This window comes from Tauraco erythrolophus, chromosome 11 (genome assembly GCF_009769465.1).
Source record: "Tauraco erythrolophus isolate bTauEry1 chromosome 11, bTauEry1.pri, whole genome shotgun sequence".
In the NCBI taxonomy this organism is placed as follows: domain Eukaryota; kingdom Metazoa; phylum Chordata; class Aves; order Musophagiformes; family Musophagidae; genus Tauraco; species Tauraco erythrolophus.
In genome coordinates this window covers 17,782,182-17,802,544 of record NC_141475.1, presented here as the reverse complement: position 1 = coordinate 17,802,544, position 20,363 = coordinate 17,782,182, and the positions used below count along the sequence as shown (strand labels likewise).

Genomic DNA, 20,363 nt, shown 5'->3' with positions numbered 1-20,363 from the left:
GATTTGCCTGAATTCCCCTCCTCCTTGCTCCTTGTTACTTTAGTCCTTCCTTTCCATGACTACCTTTGCTGCAAAGGGCTTTTCTGCTCCCTGCTTTTCCTCGTTCTTGGATGTGTAAGTGCAAGACCTGTCGCAGCCCTAAGAGAGCTCCTCAAGCACCTCAGGCTCCCAGTAAAACCAGTGTACCAAGAGCAGAGGGCACTGGGGGCCCCCAGCCCGTTTGTTTCAAGTCAATAGCAACGACCTTTCTTAATATCCATGGTGTTCGTCTCCATGCTTCCGCTTGGGAGTTATGAGGTTATCAGTAGCTTGCGATAGCGCGACATGCAGAGCCAGCCGATGCTACGAGGAAGGCTGTGTGTCTAGCTGTAACTCTGCTGTCTTGGACGTGTCCGTACATAAATAATGACATTGCATTTCCCCATAACTACAGCTCACGTTCCTGGGGCTCTTCTCAGAGGACGAGCTGGCCATGATGTTCCTGAAATTCCTTCAGCTCTACCTACTTTAGAGAAGACTTGAGCAAGGCTAAGGTAGATGGGAGAAGGTGGATCTTGATGCTGGAAAATTGCACTGAAATTGTCTCAATGCTCTGAAAGTGTTCAGGAGTTTGGCCATTGCCTTATGTCAGTAGAAAATATACACTGGGACTCTGGAGTTTCTTCTAACCTGCTGCCCATGTCAGTCAGTGGGTCACTACTGGAAAACCACTCTCCTTCTTTCCCTGACACAGCAACACCACCGGTCATCAACGTGATTTCCCATAGAGGCTCAGAGGCCAACCTGTCTGTCCACAATGCATCTCTTGTCCAGGGGCTAATGACTGTCCCAAACTGCAGCACTGTGTGGCAGCGGACAGGGCACGGAGAGAGGGGAAACAGAATAAAAGAGGCAGCTGGGTCTGGGTAGGAAAAAGAATTTGGAGCAGGAGCTAGAATGGACATCTGGGAGCCAGATTCTTCTCTTTGAGCCCATTGCAAGGAGCTGGCTTAGATAAACGAGAAGTGTTCTTATTTCTCTGCTGTACCCTGCAAAGTGTGATAAGAATAGGTGATCTAGGTTGTCAGAAAAGGTGACATCTATGGATATCATTGTGCTTTTCCTGTCTTCTAGCTCGGTGACTAGTCTTAGGGCCTTTTTAGCACAGTGATGCAAACTTTGAGGCCCTGTGTTGCCCTCTGCACTGCGTGTTGTGTAACAAGTGTCCCTTGGGGAGGTGTGAGGGGACCTGTGGCACTGACCGGTGTTGGGTGGTAGGATTGGCAAAATTAAAGCCAGTTTTCATCAGAACAGAATGGGTGGATGGGGCTCAGGAGTGGATTACCATCACAGCTGCTCTAAGCTGCACACCAGGAATTCAGGGGCAGACAAACAAGCCAAGCAGTGAAGCTCTCTGCTGTTTTTCTCTCTTTTGCCTCGCAGCAGGGACTGAGCGAGGGGTAGGAGTGTAGGCGTTGCAGAAGTTCACGTGAGTGGAGAGTCTCTGGCATGAGTAATTTGTTGGACTAGGTTGGCTTGTGTTTGCATTTTGTCGAACTCTTCTTGGCTGGGCCAAAGATAGCATCCTTTTTCTTTTTAAACCTGTTTTTCCATATTTTGCTGGCTGAAAGGGAGGGCGCACAAGCAACATGTCTGCAACAATGCCATAAATCCAGACAGAAATACAATTAGCAGTTCTTTCTGGTTCCGGTGTTTGTATCTGCGAGGTCGTGAGCTTAACCAGTCTGGGTTCCTCGGAGCAGAGCTGTGTCTGTGCGAACCTGTTGTGCCTTGGGACCTGGCGCTTGGGTTTTGTTCCAGAGCAATATCGTAAAACTTTTACAGCAACGTCATGACAAAGAGCATGAGAAGAGAAATAACTTAACCCTCTCTTGCTAAAGTTAATGTTGCAAATTCTTCTCCTGTTTCTGCCTGCAGCCAATCCCTCAGTTGAATCGGGAACGCTGTGGGGAGAAAAATGCAGGATTCGTGGAGAGGGGGAAGAGAGAGCAAGCAGAAACCTGTCTTTACGGGGATTACCATTTCTTAAACGTACTTAAAGTCCAGTCCTGTCCCAGTAGACCCTTACACACGTCGGTAGCATTATTTGCTGGCACTGTTGTACTGCATTGTGCTCCAGCATTTGTAGAATTGGGCTCTTAATCTATGTTGATTATGTTTTAATTGAATAAATAAATCTTCTACAGAGCCCAGAATCAACAGAGATGTTTCCATGCTATTTTATTTTATTTTTCTAGGTTTCCTAAGGACATTTAACTTTTACAACCTTACAACTTGTTCTGCAGCGTTTGCTAGTCAGCTATTGTGTAATTGTTCTGGGGAATGAGAACCTGGGAATAATATGCCCCAGAAATGCTAAGAAGCAGAAATTAAATCGGCTGATCTTCTCATCTGCCACCATCCCTTCTCTCCAGGGTCAGGGTACCAAACAAGCCGTGTGCGGGCTTCAGTTTTATTCCCGGGTCTGCCATTGGCTTGATTTATCCCCTCAAGTGCTGGGGCCTTGGGTGCCCTTTCCATCTCCCTCCCCTTTCCAGGCTGGCTTTTAACTGCTTAGCTGAAAAATTCTCTGGAGTGGAGCAATCACAGTTTTTGTGGCTGGGAAGCCTGTAGCTGCCCTGTAGTTATAGGGCAACAACTGGAGGATGGAGAAAAACCAAAGAGCCATGAAGTGCACTAATAGTGGAAATTGTACTTTTTCAGATATAAAAATCCAGGTGCCTACAGCTAGCCAGGAGTAACGATCTGGGGTAATTCCTGTGAAAAATATTTATTTTTTGAACAATAGGTTGGATGGAAAAACTTTGACTTGCTCTATAATAAAAACAGACAGAAGAACTGAATTTGTACATAGTTTCTAACCTGACTCTCAGCCTTTTAAATGACGTGTTCTTGCATAAAGCACATTGGAGCTTCCATTTCTTAGTCAAGCCAAATTTATTGTAATCCAATAAGATTTAATAATCATTAGGAACTAATGAATGCCTTAGCACGTATAAGCTTGGCAGATCAGAGCCTGTCTGCTTTGCATAGTCTGTCTGTCTTTGACCAACTTGCCATTTATGTGTTGGATTGATGACTGGGGAGTTCTGTAAAACAGGTAATGATTGAGTGCTCCTGAAATGAAATTTAAATAAAAACTATCTGGAGCAGCCTGGGAGCCAAAGAGAAAAGTGGATTTTTGGCTTGGAAAATCAAAGTAACTTGGTGAGAGTGAAGGCAAACAGAGCTGGAGTGTCTGTGGGGAAGTACGGCTATAGTCTGAACAGGCTTTACAGTTGAAATTAGGTGAGTTGTTAGGTAATTCTTTAGTATTTTTATTATCGTAGTAGTCAAACTGCGAGTGAGCTCTTCTGCACTGAGCTCTGCAGTTGCACGTATGCAGAGAGAGTCCGTCTGGAGAATTTGTGGGTAAGTCAGACATGGAAGGTCAGAAGAAAAATATTGACTGTGAGTCAGGTTGAGAAAAGACTTTCAACGTGTGATATTTCACTTGACTCAAGAACTTTGGTTTCTGCACATGCCCTAAATGTGACTGGCTAAGTTGGGTAAGCTCCTGGCACCTATGTCACACCTGATGGGGATCCTTAGCTGTTTTTCTTCAACTTCTCATTCCTGCTAGAGCCTGATTTCCAAAGCACTGAAGATGTTGAGGACGATGATGTTTCCTAGCTTGTGCCCGCCTTTGTGCGCTGCCAGGAGGTACTGCTGCTGGATTGGGATGCACAGCACAGATCTTGTCCAGAGGTTTTGGACTAGGTTGATTTTTCAAAAACCAAGGGCGTGAACGAATCATCTTTTAAAGTGCTTATCATAGCAGGGATTGCAATGCATCCCTTGAAAAATAGCTTGGGGATCACGTACTGTCCTGCAGTCCTGAGACCTGGATTTTACTTTTGGAGGTGGGTGGTGGTGAAAATTGATGTCTCTTCCCTTCCAAGTGAGCATCTCTGCCAGCCTGGGTACAAGTGAGGCTGGGCCATTTTGAAAGTAGAGAGAAAGCAAGATGTATTGGATCAGAAAGTGTCCTGGCAGTAAGTTGGTATTTGCTCTGGGCATGAGCTTTCCTGCCTAATAGTCCTTTTCACGAGGACCTTATTTATCGTATTTTGTGACTGCTTATTGCAAATCATGCCCTTCACCTTGAATCTGCTAGAAGTGGATTTAACTTTTTCACGTCTCCTTGAAGGAGCTCATTTTTTAGATGGAAATTGTGAAGAAGTGTTGAGTCAGGCAGGTACATCTACCACAGATTGATTTAAAATAGCAATAAGTGCAGGTGGATGGTTGCTGGCCACTGTGGCTTGCAGCTCTGCTCTGTTTGTGCTTTGTCGGGGATGGGGACGCAGCAGAAGAGATGCTCTCAGAATGGAGATGCTCCAAGCCCAACTCCAGCTGCCCAGCCAGGTGTCCTGCTAAAATACATCTTCTCCATCTGCGGGAGCGGGCATTCTCCTGCCTCCTCACCTCTGCAGAAGATCGCACACCGAGTTGCATAATCCTCCAAGTTAGCTTTAGACAATGGGACCGTTGTGGGAAATGCATGAAGAAAAGCTCCAAAGCAGGCTAAATCCTTGTGAGATGGAGGCTTGCTGCTGGTTCTGGGAGAGAGCTATAGCATTTCAACATGTTTATCCCTGCAACACGAGAGTTATTGCTGGGCATGGTAGCAGCTCCATGAGGACAGTAGGAAACTATGTGCCAGGCCAAGTGGTTCAAATAACTGAAACTACTCTTCTTCCTTCTTTAAGGTGAATCCCAGCGGCAAGACACTTGAGGAGAGGCGGTCCAGCTTAGATGCAGAAATCGACTCTCTGACCAGCATCCTGGCCGACCTCGAGAGCAGCTCTCCTTACAAACCTCGGACTCAACAGGTTAGTGGCACATTGTGTAAACAGAGAGTGGGAAAGTGGCCAGCATCGACTGCTGGAGTCAATTTGCTAACCGCTTGGTATTTGTTGCGAGCAGGCATGCCAGTTCCTCCTGATAGCATCCAGATGTGACTGTCAATGGGGAGAAGGGCGCAGCCACTCGGAAGGGGCACCGGCTCAAAAGCTGCCGTACCTCTGAGCAAAGGGCCTCTGATCCCAATTGTTAGATTGCCATGGAGATTGTTAGAAAAATACTTGAAAAAGAAAGAAGGCATTTCATTCGCCTCGACTTTTCACCAACAATAGCTTGCGAATTAAAACCTGCTCAGTTCACAAGTACTTTTACGCTTTTATTTTCTTGATTGTTTTTCTGTTTGGTTAACTTTTTTCTGTCATGCTGCCAGAAGGATCCAGATATCCGTGTCTCAAGTTGTTTTCTTTTGTTTTGTCGTCTAATCGGTGGCGATGAAGTGGCTTGGCTCGTAGCTCAGCTGTCAGGGTGGCTGTAGCCCAGCAAGGCAGACTGGAATTCGCACTTACTCTGCTGTGTCTAGACGGGGACTGCAGGGGTGACAGCAGCTTAGCTGATTTTTGTCACTCATCTAGGTAGTGCTTAAATGGAGCTATTTAAGTTCTGGTAAGATGGCATTTATTTATCAGAGGAAGCTGTGACACACCAATGGCACTTTAAAAAGGGGCAATTCTTGAGATCTCAAAAATAATCTCAGATGTGTTTGTGCCCAGTTGTGCAGCACCTTCACTTCCTGATCTCATGACTGGTCTCATTTCTTACATCTATATGGGTCTGTAGGCATATGTGCAGCTGCATGTATATGTTGTGTTTGTTTTACCAATGTCAGCCAGCCCAAAAGTCAAAAGAACTGAAGGGAAAGTTGACTAATGTGATGTACACTTATTATCCATATCAGCCATCTCTGTAGTTTGTGGCTTTTTTGGTTCTTTTCATTGTTGTATTTGTTTTAAGTACTTGAGAACCGATATTTTTGCAGCAGAACTACAGTAGTGATCAGAGTTCGTTTAGATTTTCTCTTGTTTAAGTGTGTGAACTTAGCAAAGACAGAGTTAAATCAGATTTGTGCGCTTTTGAAAGCGTCCATCTGCATACAGAGGCTCTGGTGTGGTGGCCCGTGTTGTTCCCATCCCTTCTGCAGGGACCTCCTGATAAACTCTTCTTTCATTCTAGCAGCGTGTACACAGTTATTGCACAAACTTACAGACTTCTCCTTGAAAAACAGTCTGATTTGGGTCAGTCAGTCGAAAAGAGCGACAATATAAACCAGATAGTTTAGTCTTTTTCCCGGTGGGTTTTTGTTGTTGCAATAAGAGAGACAAGTTTTAAGAGTGATAGTGCTCAGGCACTGTGTCGAACAACCCGTGTTTGTTTTGTTTGCATGGGCCAAGCGCATACAAACGCACACTGTTACTGGGAAATGCTTTATAGTGTCAAAACACTGCGACAGTTGACTGGAAGAGATTTGTTCTCATCGTTTTCCTTGGCAATGCCTGCGGTCAGCTCCAGCATCTTTGTAAAGACACGTAACTTCTGTAACCACTTCGCTGAGCATTTGCAGTTTGCTGACAGTACTGCTGGCTGTCTCCGGATGCTTCTTCCTTTGGGATCTGGCATTCTCCAAATAGATCGTTTTATCACTTTTATTTCATACCTATAGCTTTTTAAAAAATAAATAATTAAATAGATAAATCACAGTGGTCAAATGCAAAGTTCTGCAGGTGTATTTGAGTTTGTAGAGGATTGGAAGGCATAGCCCAAGTTTTGGACTTGATCTGACTACTGAAGTTCATCAGCCTCCAAGACGACGTGTGCTGCTCAGTGCACGGGCTCATTTCTGTGGCTTTTTGCCCACAGTTCAGGTGGGGGCTCTGAAGACTTGTCGTCTGTACCCAGGAGCAATGGGATGCTGCTGCTCCCTGGTGCGTTACGATCACCATGTGCGATCCAGCGGGCAGAACCAGCTGAATTTCATCTCTGGGACCAAATCCCAACCTTCTTTGTACATTTTATCAGACCTTTCAGGATTTATTGGTTAATGTAATGAAGTCCTATGAAAAGTACAGCTACAGCAGCTTCTAACTATAGCTGTTAGAAAAAGAAAATGCCAGAGTTGAATGTATCATCTGCTGTAATTAAAGAGTACTCAAACAAGTCCTTGAAAGGTGGAACTAGAACATAAAGCTTTGATATTTTCCTTTGTTTGATCTGTACTGAGTATTAAAACTGGTGAGTCATTTGATGGTCTTATAGTAGGATAATAGATTAGGCTGCAAATTGTGAGGTACTTACTCAGAACATCAGCACGTTTATTGGATTACACCTTAGCTGACCTTCCCAAATTTATCAGGATAATGGCTGCAGATAGGAAAATAGAGTTACGACTTGTTTTCAGAGAAGACGTTTCCAGTTGTGCTTATGCTGTTAAAGCATTATAATAATTTTACAGATATACCTTGCCCTTGGGAATACTCCTGTTCTGGAATAAGAGAAATTTTATTGTTAGGTTTCTTTTGTATTTTATCTTCGAAATAGTTTTAAAGCAACATAAACTAAACTGTAAAATAGTCCCCTCTCACTGGAGTAGGAGTGATAGCAGGATAATGACAAGCAGTTTATTTAACATACCCTGCCCCATTGGCATAAATTCACACAGAGAGAAGCTCTTTGGATCCCTGGGACGTGCCTCTGAAGCAGAGGGATTTGTACCCTCTGCGATGGGTTTGGAAAGTCTGCAATACTTCTCAGAACGGTGGGCCAACATCAGACCTGGACGGTTCCCCTTGCCCAGACCTGCTGCTGGGTACACGATGAATATGATTCTCTGCACCATCCCTGCGTCGTTTACCTGGGCATCGCTCTGATAACATTTTTTGTGTGCCAGGCAGGTGGCAAGGACATTGCCAGCAGCTAAAATTGACCATTGCTAGTAGAGGGCAGGGAGAGAGTTTTGACACCTGCAGTCAGCTGTACCTTCCCTGTACCGAGTGGTCCTGCCTAATTCAAGGCAGCTGAGCTGGTAGGTGAAGGTAGAGGAGTCACCCAGGTCCTGCTGGCTGCTTCATGTGCCTTGGGTAGAGGTGGGAGGATGCTTTTGTCCTACAGAGCTGTGTTACCCTCTCCTCTGAAGCGAGGAGTTTGAAAAACATTTTCTCAGCATAGGTCCTTTACAGAGCAGAAGAAAGAGATCTTTCCTCCCCATAGCAGCAGGTTTGGTCCTTCTGCGAGCCTGGTACTCCAGTGTGAGTCAACCCTGATGTTGCCGAACCTCAAAATGGAAGATTGTCTCAGGCTTCGTTTCTAGTTAGTTCTTGTCTGTGTCTTGAGGCAGCTGCTGAGTCCCCTGCAGCAGAGGTTTTCTAGGCATTGATAGTTTACTTCATATTGGCGATCAGCAACATGCGTGTGAGAAGCAGCTTTCAATCTCCGTCACCTCAGCCCTGGGCTGAGCCCATGACTTGCAAGTGAAAGTCTCTCTGACCGAGTCAGAGGAGCAGTCAAACGTGATTAAAATGCTGTTTTTTTTTTTCTTTCAAAATTGCACATATCAAAAAGAGCAGAAAATTACAAGACTAAATCATCATCTTTAGCTGCAACACAGCAGCATCTAAGAATGCTTTCTGTCATGCGAGGTGGTGTAGGAGAGGCCATGTTTCGAAAATTCAGCAGGAGTTTTAGAAAGGACCAAACATCACCTGAGCTCGAGAGGTTTCTGTGTGACCTTCCCCAGCATGGCCAGTTCCAGCCTTTTGGTACAGTGAGTTGAAATGGAGGAGGAGACCAACATGAACTCAAAATTACCATGACTGCAGTGACGTGTTAATAGATGAGCTTGCCTTAGGTATCGTTTGAAGAACTGCAGATACATTATGAAAAAAGTTGAAGTCACATTTTCCTCCTGTTTGGTAAAGTTTAGAGTTGCTAGTGTGATGAGTAAAATACAGAGCTCCTCTTGTGTAGCTGCAATGTGTTTTTCTGTTTACATATCACACCTTCTAAATTGCAGAAACCCATTGGAAAGTTCAGAGGCAGAGAACCCACTATGCCTTTCATTTGTAAAAGGAGGTTGTTACAAGGCATTTAGGTGCGTAACTTCCATGGATGGGAGCGGGGACTCTTCCTAAAATGGGTTAACCCTGACTAGAGGGTCTGGTGAATGCTGTGGTCATCTGGCTCCTCTGTTAAAGGGTGTTTTCCTTGATTTCTACCTGTTCTGCTTAAATCCTTGCGTAAGAGATGAGTGCAGCAAGGCCTTAGGCAGAAAAACATGCCAAATTTCAGCCCATAAAATAAATGTTTGCATTTTTTTAAAAACAAGAAAACTTTATGACTCTGGAGAGAGGACTTCCAGCAGAGTCTGTGAAAATGAAATACTGGAAATAACAGCATACGAAGCTCAGGATTTTTTGTCCCTGCTGTGAATTATGTATTGAATGCTGATTGCTTTGTCCAGAGTTGGACACCTACCTTCTGAAACTCTGGAGTTGTATCCCAAATTTCCAACAGATTGTCTGTTTGGCAAAAATGCACTTTGTCCAAAGGTAATTAGCCTTTTTTAAAAAGGAAATACTGAGCGGCTAAAATTTATGGAGCATTTAAATAGCAAAAAAACATGTTTTGATGGTCAAGATCAAATCTACTTGTGTACAGCTCTCAGAGGCAGCTTGATGCAGAGGGGACTGGGCTGGCACTCTGGAGACCTGTTTCATTTCCAGCTACCACCACTGTGCTAAATGACCTCGAATGTAGCATTTCTACTCTGCTTCCTCTCAAAAATCTCTTCTGTCCTTGTAGCTTGGCAACCTCTTCTGTGTGATTTGCCTCTTACTACCCATGTTCATGGCATTTAGCAAAATGAAACCTTGTTCTGGGTTGAAGGCCTTTAGGTGATGCAGTTGTACAAATAATGAAAAAGAGAAAGAAAGAAATTATTTTTTTCATCTAACAGATGGGGCAAATGAAGGCAGAGTTAGGCGAAGTGTCTAAGGATTCGTGCCTGTGTCCCTACCTCTGTATCATTGCCTGCAGTACTAGACATCTGCCACTATCCAACACTGTCAGCCTGAGTGAGTAGTATTTTGAAGGAAAAGCAGCTCATTCTCAATGTGAGCTGCAGAACAATAAAAAAGTAAAGAAAATTAAATTAAAAAATCAGTGATACATTTTCATTACGTTCCAAACACACTGGGAAATAATGTCTTCTAATGACTGGAATTTAAAAGGGATTTAAATGTTTGACAGCTTTGGTTGTTATTCCATCACTTCTTTTGACAACCAGTTGGGGATAACAAAAGCAGTGAAAAGGCAATGGACATATTTTCTTGCAGAGTGATGGGACGGGATTGAACAGTTTCAGCTGTACGATGGCAAACCATGAGGCAAGGCAAAACACTGAGCTCTGAAAACTCCTAGGAGCCCTCTTCCATGTGCATTTCTAATTTTAGTGCCTCACTTATATCTGCGCCAGGAATGCACGGCTGAGAGTTCAGGTGTTTTATCTTTGTTTATGCAGAACTGTATCTCCAACCATGAATAAAGCCTCCTACTCAGCAAAGAGCAGCACCTTCCCCCAGCACTGAAAAAAAGCCTTATGATTGCTTTTGGTTTGGGCTGTGGGATTGACATATGGGCTGTGTGAAAAACAGATCGCTGAATCTGTATTCAAAACAGTCCGTGCAAATTTGCTAGTCCAGGCTCAGAGTCTGGTTTCCTTGTTCCTGATATTTGCCCGAGCCTGGCTTGTTAGGTTGGTATGCACCAAAAGGATTTTGCAAGTGCAGTCCGCAGAGTATTTGCTAGCATCCCAGTTGTTGCCAGGAATGTTTTTCTTTCTTTTAAGAAAAAAAATTTAGGGGTACAAGAAGATTAATTTGATGATTTCAGAATTAATTCTCCCCTCCTGTAACATTTATATGACACAGAGTTTGTGGTTCCTGAATTACAGGACTTGGCGGGATTCACTGTTTCACGTGTTCAGAATGGTGCTAAGTCTTTTTTGATGCAATTTGGGCCGAAATCAATGGCTGAGCTTCTGCTGTCTTCAGATACGATATCTGGGGTAAACAAAAGTGCCCAGGCCTCCTTCTGCTGGTCTGGGCACATCTAATCTTTGGGCATCTGCGTAGCTGTGCCAAAAAGGCTTCTGAGTCCAGCAGCATGACGTGATACCCAGGCAGTGCTTTCCCAGTGGCAAGGGGCTCTCTGTTCACTTGAGGTCAGTGCATTTGGGGTTTTGTGGGCTTTTTAATCTCTTTGGTTGTGAGACGGAAAGACTTGTTGGGAACAAGCCCATCTGCTGAATCTGAGAAGCATCCCCTGTCCATCCTAAAATGCTGATGACCATTTAGTAGGACCATCCAGCTTCTCCAGAGCTACACAATGCTTTTTGTGAAGGCTGTGAGTTGCTGCCATTTCCCCACTGACTTGGGTGACTTGCGTGGACACATAGGGACAACAGTGTCTCATAGAGGTGTGCCCAAGCTGGCGTTGAGCTGGTGAGCTCCAACGCTCGTAGCAGCACCGGAGGGCTCGTGCCGGCTCACCACAGGGCTGCTGGCAAGGGCTGTTCTCAGCGGGCTGTGACACTTTTGCCATAGTCACAGACATCAGGAATTGCATGGGCGGTTTTAAAGCCAGAGTCACCTCTGAGAGCTGCGCTTCTGCTTCTGGTTGCAGCGTTGCTGGCTTTGTGCTGTTTGGAAAATCCGTATGGCTTACTTAAAGTAGAAAAGGAAGCGTCCCATCTGGAGCAATTTCATTGGGTTCCTCCCAGCGCTCGAGAAGCAAAGCCTCTACATCCGGGAAACTCTTCTCCTGTGGTTCGCCTCTCCAAAGGCAGAGTGACATTCCCACCTCACGAGGGTGGTGTTTGAGATGGTCCCAAGGTTGCAGCTTTCTAGGAGCAGCGCTACGGGTGCGCTGGCTGCGAGCAGGGCACGTCTGTCATGCCGACCCTGACACGCTGGCAAGCAGAGCAGCGTACACAGGGCAGGGAGGTTCAGCCACTTCCGTGCGAGTTGAGAGGCGTAGCCAATAGATGATTTCATGTATGTTTGGATTTGGCCTTTCTCTGCGAGAAGGGGAAAGCTTCCTGCGCTCATCAGCTCCAGCCAGCGTGTGCGGCAAACTGACGCTGCTCTGATTAGCAGATGCTCAAATCGGTTGCATCTGCTGGTATGTATTAAACCTTAATCCTTTTGATAAGAGCACGTCCGTGAAGGTTTTTAAAGAAAGTTTTCTGAGATCCCAGATTATCAGCTTGTCACAGATGAACAGGATAAGAGTGACCTTTGCAGGGTATTATTTCTTCCTGTTGTGCTATCATCAGAGTGAAAATAAAGCAGCACCACTACTGCTGTTTCTTTTTTCTAATGTATAATCAAGTTCACAGAAATCTCAGTAAGGTTTACTTTTCCTCTTCCCCTTTCTCTTTCTCTTTTTTGCATCTGTTTGGATTTTCTGCCTACATGCTTGGCTACAGCTTTAGATGGCAGCTAGCGTTGGATATATTGGACTTTAAAATCTGTGCAGGCATCTCAAATTTGTGTGTGGATAAAGATAAACATTTACTTTGGGAACAGTGATAAAAAGCAAATAGTACCTCATAATTTGGTCTTTTTTTCATTCTGTATTCGTGATTATTTTGTTGTGAGTCGTTGAGATCGGGGCTCTTACTCTCTAAAGCTGTTCAAGGCCTTCTGCCTATTGTTATATTTTGTTTTCTCTCTTTTTCCCCACAACGGGACCAAGCTGCTGTATACCATCATCTCAGGAAGCCTGTCATCATTTCCTTGTCCTTGGTTTTTGGCACTCGCAGTGGTTTGGCACTCATCTCAAAGGGACCCAGCACGCTTCTCAAGCTGTCTGTGTGTCCAGCCAGCAAAGAGCAGCCACGTCTGGAGCAGAGACCTGCGTTTCATTGGGACGCAGGCTCTGCTTACATCCCTGCACACGTCGATGCATCTGAGTGCTTCAGCAACATTCAATTTACCACCATAACAGCAGCCCTGTGAAATACAGAAGTATGCTTGCTATTTCATGGGCAAGGGAGGAACTGTGGCACTGGGAGATTAGATGACTTGGTTTCTACGTGGGTCACTAGACGCGAGGCCAGACCATGGACACTTTGCCACCCCATCACAGGTTTATCCTCCTCCTGTAGCACATGCAAATGGACAGGCAGAGAGTACTTGGGAACATTCCCTGTCAAGAGGCTTTGGAGGGACTTGAAGTGTTGGAAAGTGCATCTACCTCTGTCCTGGAGTGTGTGAACCAGGAAGAGACAATCAAAAAACCTTATGTTTCTTCTGTGGGAGGGTGTTGCTTGATACTCAGCTGCAGTTTTGTGATTGACAGGCGATAGACTTCTTGATGCACTGTCTTGCAAGCAAACCCTGAAAGATTCAAACCCCCATGTGTAGAAAGTTGCAGTGTCTTAGACCTGTATCATCACTCTCTGATCTCACCAGCTCTTGAGAAGTGGGAAGGTGGAAGTTGTTCTCCCCACCTTCATACAACTGGAAGGAAGTGTATGAAGTTGAAATCAGTCCTATGGCAAAAGACAGTGATGTCCCCATGTGTGTGGCAACCACTGTCCTGCACAGTGCTCACCAAGGGAATAGGTGGTGCATTTTGAAACAAAAGCGTAGTTGATTAATTCTTCCAGCCCAGCACCCATCGATGTCCGGCAGCTGGCTCCTCACGTACCGTTTGAATCCAGTGGCCGCTTTTAAGTGGGTCTGGGGGTGGGGTGGGGTGTATGTGTGCAAAACTCAGTGGCTGAGGAAGAGGGACCCAGACCTGTGTCTCTTGGGGAGCTGCAATGTGTTGCTGACTGTCCTCGCTGTGGCCCCTGGACTGGCCTATCTGCACACGTGCACGGCGAGCTCCAAGCCTGCTGCATGTCTTGCAGGCAACCTGAACTTTTGCTCCTCCAGACTGCGCTTTAACCAGGATCTCTGACCTGAAACACAGATTGTTTGGCTGACATACACAGATAAATGCCAAGGCTAATACTGGGGGGAGAGGGGAAGCAGGGGGAGCGGTCAGGAGAGGTAACGGAGGAGAACAGGAAGGGTCAGAGTCTGCTCAAGATGCAAGATACAAGTCCATAGGAAATTAGGCTTCCTTTGCTCTTCATGGTTTCTGTTCCTTTTATGTTGACTATTTCTCTTGTGCACACACTAGGAACCAGCTGCGTTTCCCTCCCTGTTACGGAAAGGGAAATAGTTCAGAGCCAAGAGAACAGCACAGCAACTTAGAGAAACACCTGCATGGCAATGCATCACTTGGGACTTTGCTCTCACTCTGGCCTGCGCTGGACGTCTTCCCTGGGCCATTTCCACCGAAGTGGGAATGATGGCTTTGTGGTTTGTGCATCACGCTCACAGCAAGGAGAGCATTGCTTTGATGGGCCTTTAAATTGCCTCGAATCTGTTCAGGGCCCATTGAAGGGCAGGTGTAGATCCTGCTGACGTGAGTTACCATTGAGTTACGCTCTTTGAAAGAGGACAGCAACTAACTTCTCTAGTTGCAGCTTCTAAATACATTTGAAAGCTGAAGGCTAAAACGTGCCAGGAAGCCTTAGCTTTTAAAGTATGGCCTTCACAAGTTGGTCTTCGTTACTTATTGGTGCCTGTTTGCATGAGCACTTGCAGCTTTTCACACATTTATCCTTGTAATGCCCTGAGGAAGGAGAGGTTTGATTCTTCTGCACATGGAGAGCTGAGGCACAGGGAAACCATGGAGAGCTGAGGCACAAGGAAACCATGCAGCTCATTGTAAAACAGGGCTTTGGACGGACATTGGTGATGTTCTGGGATAGTTTTGTCATTAGCTGGTCCATTCTGTCTTTCATGGTCTGTTCTTACAAGGGTCTGTCCTACCAGGGAGAAAGGACCCCTCCCTGGAGCCCTTGCTGGACAGTCCTAAGGCAGAGCAGATCTGTTCCCAGCCTCGTTTCAGGTAGGGCTGCCTGGAACAATGTAGAGCCCTACAGAAAAGTAAGAGCTGGCCACGTGGTTTCTACATTAGACCCTGCTACCAGTGCATAAATAAACATGATATGTTTATAGCCTGAACATATCGCAGGATTGTTGCAAGATGTTCTTAGTTCAAAACTGTTAACCGTTAAAGTAAGAGGCAGATGCATCTGCGGACGGTTTAAGGAGCTGTGTCTATATTTCTCTTATCGATTGCCTTTTCCCTTCCTGTCTGGAACCTTTTGAGAGATGACTGCGGTGCAGAGATGCATTGTCTCTTTCTGTATATTAAAGCTGCCTGGGCTAAAAAAACCCCAACCCACACCCAGCCCATATCTGAAAGCTATGAATTGATAGATCCTTGCTATAGCTCTTCAAATAACTGTGAATTACTTCAGGCCGTTACAGTTTCATTGTAAGGAAGTTCCTTCCTTGACTCAGACTTCTTTGCATCACAGTAAAATGCAATTAGGTGACGTACATATTGTGGCTTGGAAGCACTTACAATTCTCTCAGCCTTATGTTGTCAACTTTTGCTCAATAGCAGGCTTATGGACTGTGTCACTGTGCCTGTGTTAGCATATATTATCACCATATGGCGTTTCAATAGTGAATAGGAAACTTCTATGAGTATGTAAAAGAGGATGAAATGGAAAAAAATATTACAGCAAGATAAACCCAACATGCTGCTTCACAGCTGAAAGTGAGCGCTCTGGCTAACTGCTGTTTCTATGGGAAATCAATAATGTGTTGGTCCAATGACTATTACTGTCACAGATTTAAAAACAAACAAAAAATGGACCTGGCCAGAAAAATTAGATTTTGATGCAGTTATAAATATTTCTGCCAATGTTTGCAGTCTGAGACTGATTCCTCCCTTCCCAAGCAAAATATTCAAAGACTTAGAATGAATTCTTTGCTCGGAAAGAAGTCGTTTCATGTGCATAACTACAGCAAGAGGAAGGGCAGGTTGCGCAGTTCTATGGCATTATACAGTTAAAGACAGATAGGATTGTTGCGATCATCTCATCTGGTTGTCAGCGTAACCCAGGTCAGAGTCCTCACTGTCTTGTCATAAGTTGCACTGTTGTTTATCTTTGGGTTGATGAGAGACTGAGTGTGTTACCCTCTCTGGAGTGATTTGTGAGAAGCTGATGAGAGCCCGTTGCTGTCCCAAGCAGCTCACAGCCATGAAGAATTGCCATCTTCCATACCAGCAATCACTCCAGTCACCCTGGGAGCTCAGGCAATTTTGATTCCCTCTTCCAAAACCATTAACTCATGATCCAAGGAGAAATCAAGGAAGATGGTAGGCACAGTTCTGCTTCAATCCAGCAGAAAGCTGGGATGCGCATGCAGTTTCAAGCTTGTGATTATCAAGAGGGGAAGAGAAGGTGTCGGGATTGATTACTGTGCTGGTTTGCAGAAAGACCAACTGTGCATTACATGGATATCTGTGCAGTTAAGACCATTTTGCAGGCTTAAAAAGTGATGGATAAGCTGCTGTTGTTCTGCTGGGATTTTTTGAGCACTGTATAGTTCAGCAGGGAGATAGTACAAATATTGTATTGAACTCTATTTAATCTTTTTCTGGAAAGGTTTCGACTGGGGTCCACGTCAGAGGCTAATGTTCAAAGTGCAAGACAGAGGATCTGGCTGTGGAACAGGATGGCCATGAAGGTCACGGTGTTTTATGAGGCCCCAGTATCAGAGAGTGGCTACCGTGCTCAAGACAGCACCTTCACTTCGCACAAAAAGCCATGGAGATACCACACAGAGGATACAATCATTAAGTGCTTCTTTAGAGTAAATGTAGATCACTGTTAGGATTTGGAGGTATCTGGAAGAGCCAGCACCCTAAAGCAGGGCTGTATAACACTGGAAATCATCAGGCTTTTTAGCTTTTTGGCAAGACTTGCCTTTGACAAGACTTGGCTTTGACGCTGTTGAGTAATGCGGTCATTTCTAACTAATGGCAATAAAACTTTAGAGAACACCTGCTGTTTCTATATTGAACATATGTGTGCATGCTCATGTAAAATCGCAAATGCATGCAGGTCTAGAGAATACGATTTATATTTGGCATCTTTCCTTCAAATTGTATTTTATAACACCTTAAAGTCTTCCTGTGAATAAAATCATTTCAGAATTGAGCTCCATAATGAAGAGAAGGAGATGAGGTAAGGTACAAAGGCAAAGGAGGAAAAAAGTTTTTTTTTTTATTTTGTTTTGTGGGCTTTTTAAAGGCAAAACAACCACTTGGCAAATTCGATCATTTGCTGAGTGTACGCAGCTATTTCTCGGGAGGACATATGGACAATCTCAGGAGACTGTCTGCACAATAGGATCTGCATGGAGCCAAAAACTAAATGATGGTCTGATCACTTAGAAAGTATAAATGGAGGAAACATCTGAGGATCTCTTGCTCTTTCACTTATGAGCCAGTGTTGGATTATCCCTATAATCAGTGCTTTCCCTATCCCAGTTCCAAATAAATTAAGTATAAATATCTCATTGCTTTCTTTGGGTGAATATTCCAGAGTGAAACGTATACAGCTGCTAAGAGCTATTTGACTTTAGCATTTCCTTGTGTAATTTAATCTCCTTGTTCTGAGTGACACTTCATATATGTGTCCATGCAAGTGTGCTCCTACCATGTGGATGCATTCACTTCCCATGCCACATCTGTATGTACAGTGTACAAGGAGATTGAAATTCCCTGGTACAAAGCTGTAATACAAGGACTGGCAGTCTGGGTCTGTAATGTGCCTGACCTGACAATTAAGCAAACTTATTACCGTGTCAGCCTGCCAGATGGATCATCTACTCATGATGTAACGTGTGTTGCTTCTGAATGTATTGGATTGTGGTTTCCTATTTTATGTTTGTTGAGCTGAGAAAGGGAGAGGAAAGAGACAGTTTTATTTGAACTAAACCCACTCGTTTCAAGTGTGTTTAATGATAGCAATATGTGACAGATAAAACAAAATCCTAGGCCCTGGTCCATGTTTATTTTAATTTCAAGCAATGGGGAAAGATGGAAGAGATAAAATTGTAGGCTGAAAATGTCTCTTGTTGTAAAACAGCAGCTTGGGCCCCGAAGGGACTTTCCTTGCTGCACTCTGCAGGACTCTCGGATATGCCCGTCAGAGCTTTACTGGGTAGGAATTTAGGACTGAGAAAGGTCAAGTTGGACTGTTTGGCATCAGGTTGAGCTGTTTGGCATCAGCTTTTCTGATTGTTTCCTCTAAGCTTACTAAAAATAGTAAGGCTGTACTGAAAGAGGAAGGAGGAAAGAAATACTCGATCTGAAGCATCTATCAGTAACCTGGACTTTCTTTTAATGTAGTCCCACCCTGAACCTGAGAAGGAGGCGAGTTCTTCTCAGATCTGTGTTGTAGATGTGTCCCTGAGACTTCCAGACCTTTCACCTGCTGTCATGTAACCTTGGCTGAGCCATCTTGTATCTCTGGGCTGCAATTCTCCGTCTCTTAAATAGGGATAAACCCATGTCTTTGCCGGTCTGCTCAGTGTAAGGTGTTTGGGTGAGTATGCAGTACCTGGTGCAGTGAGGATGCATAGGTAATGTTGTGCTATTTGTGACCTGTAGTATTTGCATCTGGACCTCTGGGGCTTTCTTCTTTCTGCCCTTCTGTGACTGCAGCACGGGTGGATTGGGATAAAGTGTCTCTCCAAGGCTTATGTTGTGCAGCTTCAATTTTGTGCAAATTCGTGCAGCTGTTTCACTTTTCTGTGTGGCTAAGCTGACACAGCCAACACCAAAGCAGGTGTCTGTTTGTCTTTGAAATACTTACCAAGGTGTCGTTGTCCATTTTCAAGCTGTTGTCTTCTTGAACAGCTTAAGAACTCCCTATCCATCCAAACAAGGTCCCTCAATCTGCTAATACACCTTTGAGGAGCTGTAAGCTCACAACTCAAGGAAATGTGAAGGAGATCCTCTTGTTCTGCGAAGATATTTGAACTGGCTTCCCAAGTGAGATGTCGTGCCCAACAGCTGGGAATTTTTCCTGCAGACAAGTGCAGTACGGTATAAGGGAGGCAGTGAAGCTTTGTGGTCAGGTCTGCCATCTCCCTTGGAGGCGCATTGTGTATGGACATACCAGTGCATCCAGCACTAGCTGCATCACATGCTGTTGACTGGCTCTCTGTTAATTGGACTTCTCACATGCAGAAGAGACTGTAGTTTCACTCAATTGGAAAACTATTCCCTGGGGAATTTTTCATATCTTATTTACCTGCCAAGTTTTCTTGACCATCTTAAATGCTGGCTATCGTGAAGACCCAGCTTCAGCTCTGGCTTGGCTCATTTGATGAAAGCATTGGTACCCTGCTTCCTGGACTCAGATAAATGCTTTGGTAACGTTATAGGACCTTGTAGTCTGCAACTGAGCTTGGTGGGAAGTTGCATCTTGAATGCACTTGATCAAGTACATTTTGTCTCAATTCCTGTCATTATAGTGTCTGGATCAGAAATTGGAATTTAAGCCTTGGCATTTCAGTATCTTTCTGTCAAATGTTATTGTATATAGGCCTGAAATTAAGAACCTAAGGTTGTCCCTCCTGCGTCAGATGAATGGTCACTCCACCTTGGTTTCCTTCCCAGTAAATATCAAAGGAAGAAGACAGGAGTAGTGCAAATTCATAGCAATACTGCCTCGGATTATTTCCTTTTATCTAAGAATTTGCTGTTCACAGAGATTGGCTTGATAAAAATTATGTCTTCCACAATACTCAGGGATTTTTCCTTCATCAGATCATCCAATTGCTGTATGAACTCATAAATCTCTGGAATTTAAAGCATCCCATCGCAAAGGAGTCCTATGGAGGTGGGGCAGACACACCTTCTTCTTTACATTCTCCATTTGCCTCTCACTAGAGTGGTTTCATGTTGCTTCTTTCTAGCACTGGACTAGACAGAACAATCATTCCTCCTGTTTGTACCACTCAGAGTTTTAGCTGGCTCTTTTCAAGGCTGAAGTTTCCTGGTATACTTAGTTGTATCAGAGGAATTTGAAAAATTTAAGTGCGGTATCCATTTGTTTCTGATATGGTATTGCTGTCTAACTGCAAACTGGGGAGTTTGAATGCCAAAAAAATGGAGATGGCTCCTGAACCTTTTATTCCTTTTGTTATTTGCTACTGACTTACTCCGAAGCAATGGATTAACTATGGATTTTGTTTGTTAGAGGTGAAGCCTGTGATTTGGCTGTGGAACTTTCTTTCTAGAGTAACTTCCCTAGTGCCTTGTTTTTTCAATTTTTTTTTTTTTCTTCAGTCATTGCAGGATTAAACAATTTGACTATATTTTGACCTCTTTGCCAAGGTTTTTGCATGATAGTTTCCAAAAACAGTATCCATGGGCACTTTGATGCTCACAAGTACAAAGTGATAGGAGAGATACAAGATGTCTGATTTGGGAGAGGTCTGATGCAGTCACAGTACTTGGGAACCAAACGGGAT

At 44.4% G+C, this 20,363-nt stretch overlaps 1 protein-coding gene across 1 annotated transcript in view; it reads left to right on the top strand.

Annotated features, from left to right (window-relative positions):
* The window catches only part of LPP (LIM domain containing preferred translocation partner in lipoma), a 348,054-nt gene that overhangs the window by 180,833 nt on the left and 146,858 nt on the right, over positions 1-20,363 (top strand). Inside the window, exon 7 of the mRNA XM_086618391.1 lies at positions 4,752-4,874. Coding sequence (XP_086474517.1) covers positions 4,752-4,874 — 123 coding nt within the window. The remainder of the gene's footprint in view (positions 1-4,751; positions 4,875-20,363) is intronic.